This window comes from Chanos chanos, chromosome 14 (genome assembly GCF_902362185.1).
Source record: "Chanos chanos chromosome 14, fChaCha1.1, whole genome shotgun sequence".
NCBI lineage: Eukaryota > Metazoa > Chordata > Actinopteri > Gonorynchiformes > Chanidae > Chanos > Chanos chanos.
The window spans coordinates 8,029,298-8,031,797 of NC_044508.1; the positions used below are offsets into that span (position 1 = coordinate 8,029,298).

The 2,500-nt window shown below is 42.2% G+C and overlaps 1 protein-coding gene across 1 annotated transcript in view; it reads right to left on the minus strand.

Moving 5' to 3' along the window:
* tacr1a (tachykinin receptor 1a) overlaps positions 1 to 2,500 on the minus strand; it is a 15,746-nt gene that overhangs the window by 1,360 nt on the left and 11,886 nt on the right. Inside the window, exon 3 of the mRNA XM_030791435.1 lies at positions 359 to 509. Within this exon, the coding sequence (XP_030647295.1) occupies positions 359 to 509 (151 nt within the window). The remainder of the gene's footprint in view (positions 1 to 358; positions 510 to 2,500) is intronic.

Below are 2,500 nucleotides of genomic sequence, written 5' to 3' on the forward strand. Positions count from 1 at the left end.
GTATGTGCAGGTATCTCAGACATAAATTAGATGAACAGAAAAAAAGAGAAGACAGAAAAGAGAGAGGAAATGCTCGGTGGATAAAATAAGAAGATGAGAGAGAGAGAGAGAGAGAAAGAGAAAGAGAGAGAGAGAGAGAGAGAGAGATGCATACAGAAGGGAGAGATGAAAGAAAAGCAGACCCCAGCGTGCGATTATTTCATGACCACAGTCCGACCTTTTCTGTTTGTTCTACAACTTAAAAATCTTTCCAGGTGGACTGTCTGACCCTGCTGGCCTCTGTCTAGCCCTGCAGCTACAGCTGATGGAAAGCTGTTGGACCTATGGGGCTCTCAAAACAAGGGAGAAGCTGTTGGACCTTGCGCTTAGCCGCCAGTTGTTCCTGGTAACGGTCAGACGAATCACCAGGAATCTCGCTCGCCCATAGAGTTAGACCCACCACCAGATAGGCACAACCCATCACCAGCAAAGGCAGGAAATAAATCAGCACTGCTACACACACATAGTACCTGTCAAGAGAAACACAGACAGACAGTCAGACAGAGAGACAGACAGACAGGGGGATTACAAGAGACCGTTAGAGTGCAGCAGTGTATAAAAATGTGTAAATGCATGGTCTAAGAGCTGTGGATTTCGAGACATTTTTCCACACAAAGTTAAAATTTTATAACGAACGAGTAATCTTTTTGGGAAAAAATGAAATACACATGAGGATGTTAACGTAACTCAAGACCGATCCGTCTTCACGCAATAATTTATTTACTTTCCTCTTTATTATGCCGTTTCATTCTGAGAGATAACAGCATATATGTGTACGGAAAATTCCGGAAACTATAACAACCCTCAACACAGTGAAGTGAAAACAGAATATTCCTATGACAGCTCTGAAAATGATTGCTGAGAATATTACAGTTAGAGCAAAGCCTTTGGGAGATGCAGGGTGGGCTTTGAACCGATTAATCCCAGATGAATTTCAATTCCGTGGCGTTGTAGGAGGTGATAGATGTCATGTTATTGGGGTTAGATCCCTCTCCTCTGGCAGTTTTGGGGTATAATTCATCGATAGAAGGAGGTGGTTGAGAGAGAGCGGAGTAGTTGAGAGGTGGCACGCGGTGTTAGCCGACGGGGAGAAGTCCTCTGAGATACTCCGTTAAACAAATCCATTTCTCTGGTCGTACACCCTACACCTGAGGCCCCTCTGGCCAATTTCTGTGGTAATTAATTGTAATCGTGAGAATGAGACAGTGAGAAAGATTCAAGTAGAGAGAGAGGGAGAGAGAGAGAGAGAGAGAGAGAGAGAGAGCGAGAGAGAGAAGTTGGGTGGGTGGGGGGGGGGCAAGAGTGTGAAGCCACCTGCTGGGCTTGCCATGCATGTCTGGATAAGCCTTCGGTAAAATACAAAATAACTCCTTCATTCTTCCCACAGACACACTGCCCCCCCCCCCCCCCAACACACACACACACCTCACTCCCTACCCACATCTCTCTCTCTCTCTCTCTCTCTCTCTCACTTTACCTGTCCTTTGTTTAGATCTCGTAAACCAACATGTCAATCACCTAAGCCCACACAGCTTGTAGACCTATTGGTTGTTTAAATAAACTCTGGGAGTGAAAGCTGAGACACCAGCAAACTAAAGAGTGGAAAACTTAATTGAAGCTAATTGGTTATTTCCCCTTCCTCCTACAGACATAAGCCATCACAGAACAGTACATAAGCCTGCCTCGACATGGAAATTAGTCTACCACACACGTTAACGATGAAGCACATCACCGACGTGTCCAGACACAAAGCTAGCAGCAGGGGCCAATAAAAAGACTTTGTTATTTTCTTTTACTCTCACTGCAGAATTGTGTCCATCATTCAAAGAAATAGAAGGAGGAGGACAGTTAACCAAAAAAAAAAAATATATATATATATATATATTTATATGCCTCGGGTAACAAATATGGACTTTCCAACCACATCCATTTTCAAAGAAGGTCACCCCTGTCTTTTTTTTATTTTGTTTTCCAGAGTTTTGTTTCTTTTTCTTTTCCATTCCACAGTCTGCTCGTATCATACTGTGTTTGATAAACTGGCTCGCAAAACCCAAGAGAAGTCAATCGGGTGTTAAATGAGAAGTCGAGTATGAACATTTTGTGATTAATACAGGCTTATTTCTGCAGACAAAATATTAAGAGTATATGCAACTCAAAAAGGAAGAACGACATATTTGGAGAGGCAATATTTTGGTATGTCGACGTGTGAAATTAAAGAATAAATAAATAAATAAAAATGGAAAACCGTCGGGTGTTCCTGATAATTTGATAAACAGCGAATGAACACAATAACTTGGGAGGAATGGAAATTACTCTTACAGACAGTGCTAGCGCTGGTTGGTTCTTTCTGCCTGTAAGATACACAGATACTTATAACCTGCATTTATGTTGATACCAAATTGAGTTCAGCGTGAATGAAAGCTGATGAAATAAGCTGGAAGGAAAATCGATAACCGAAAAA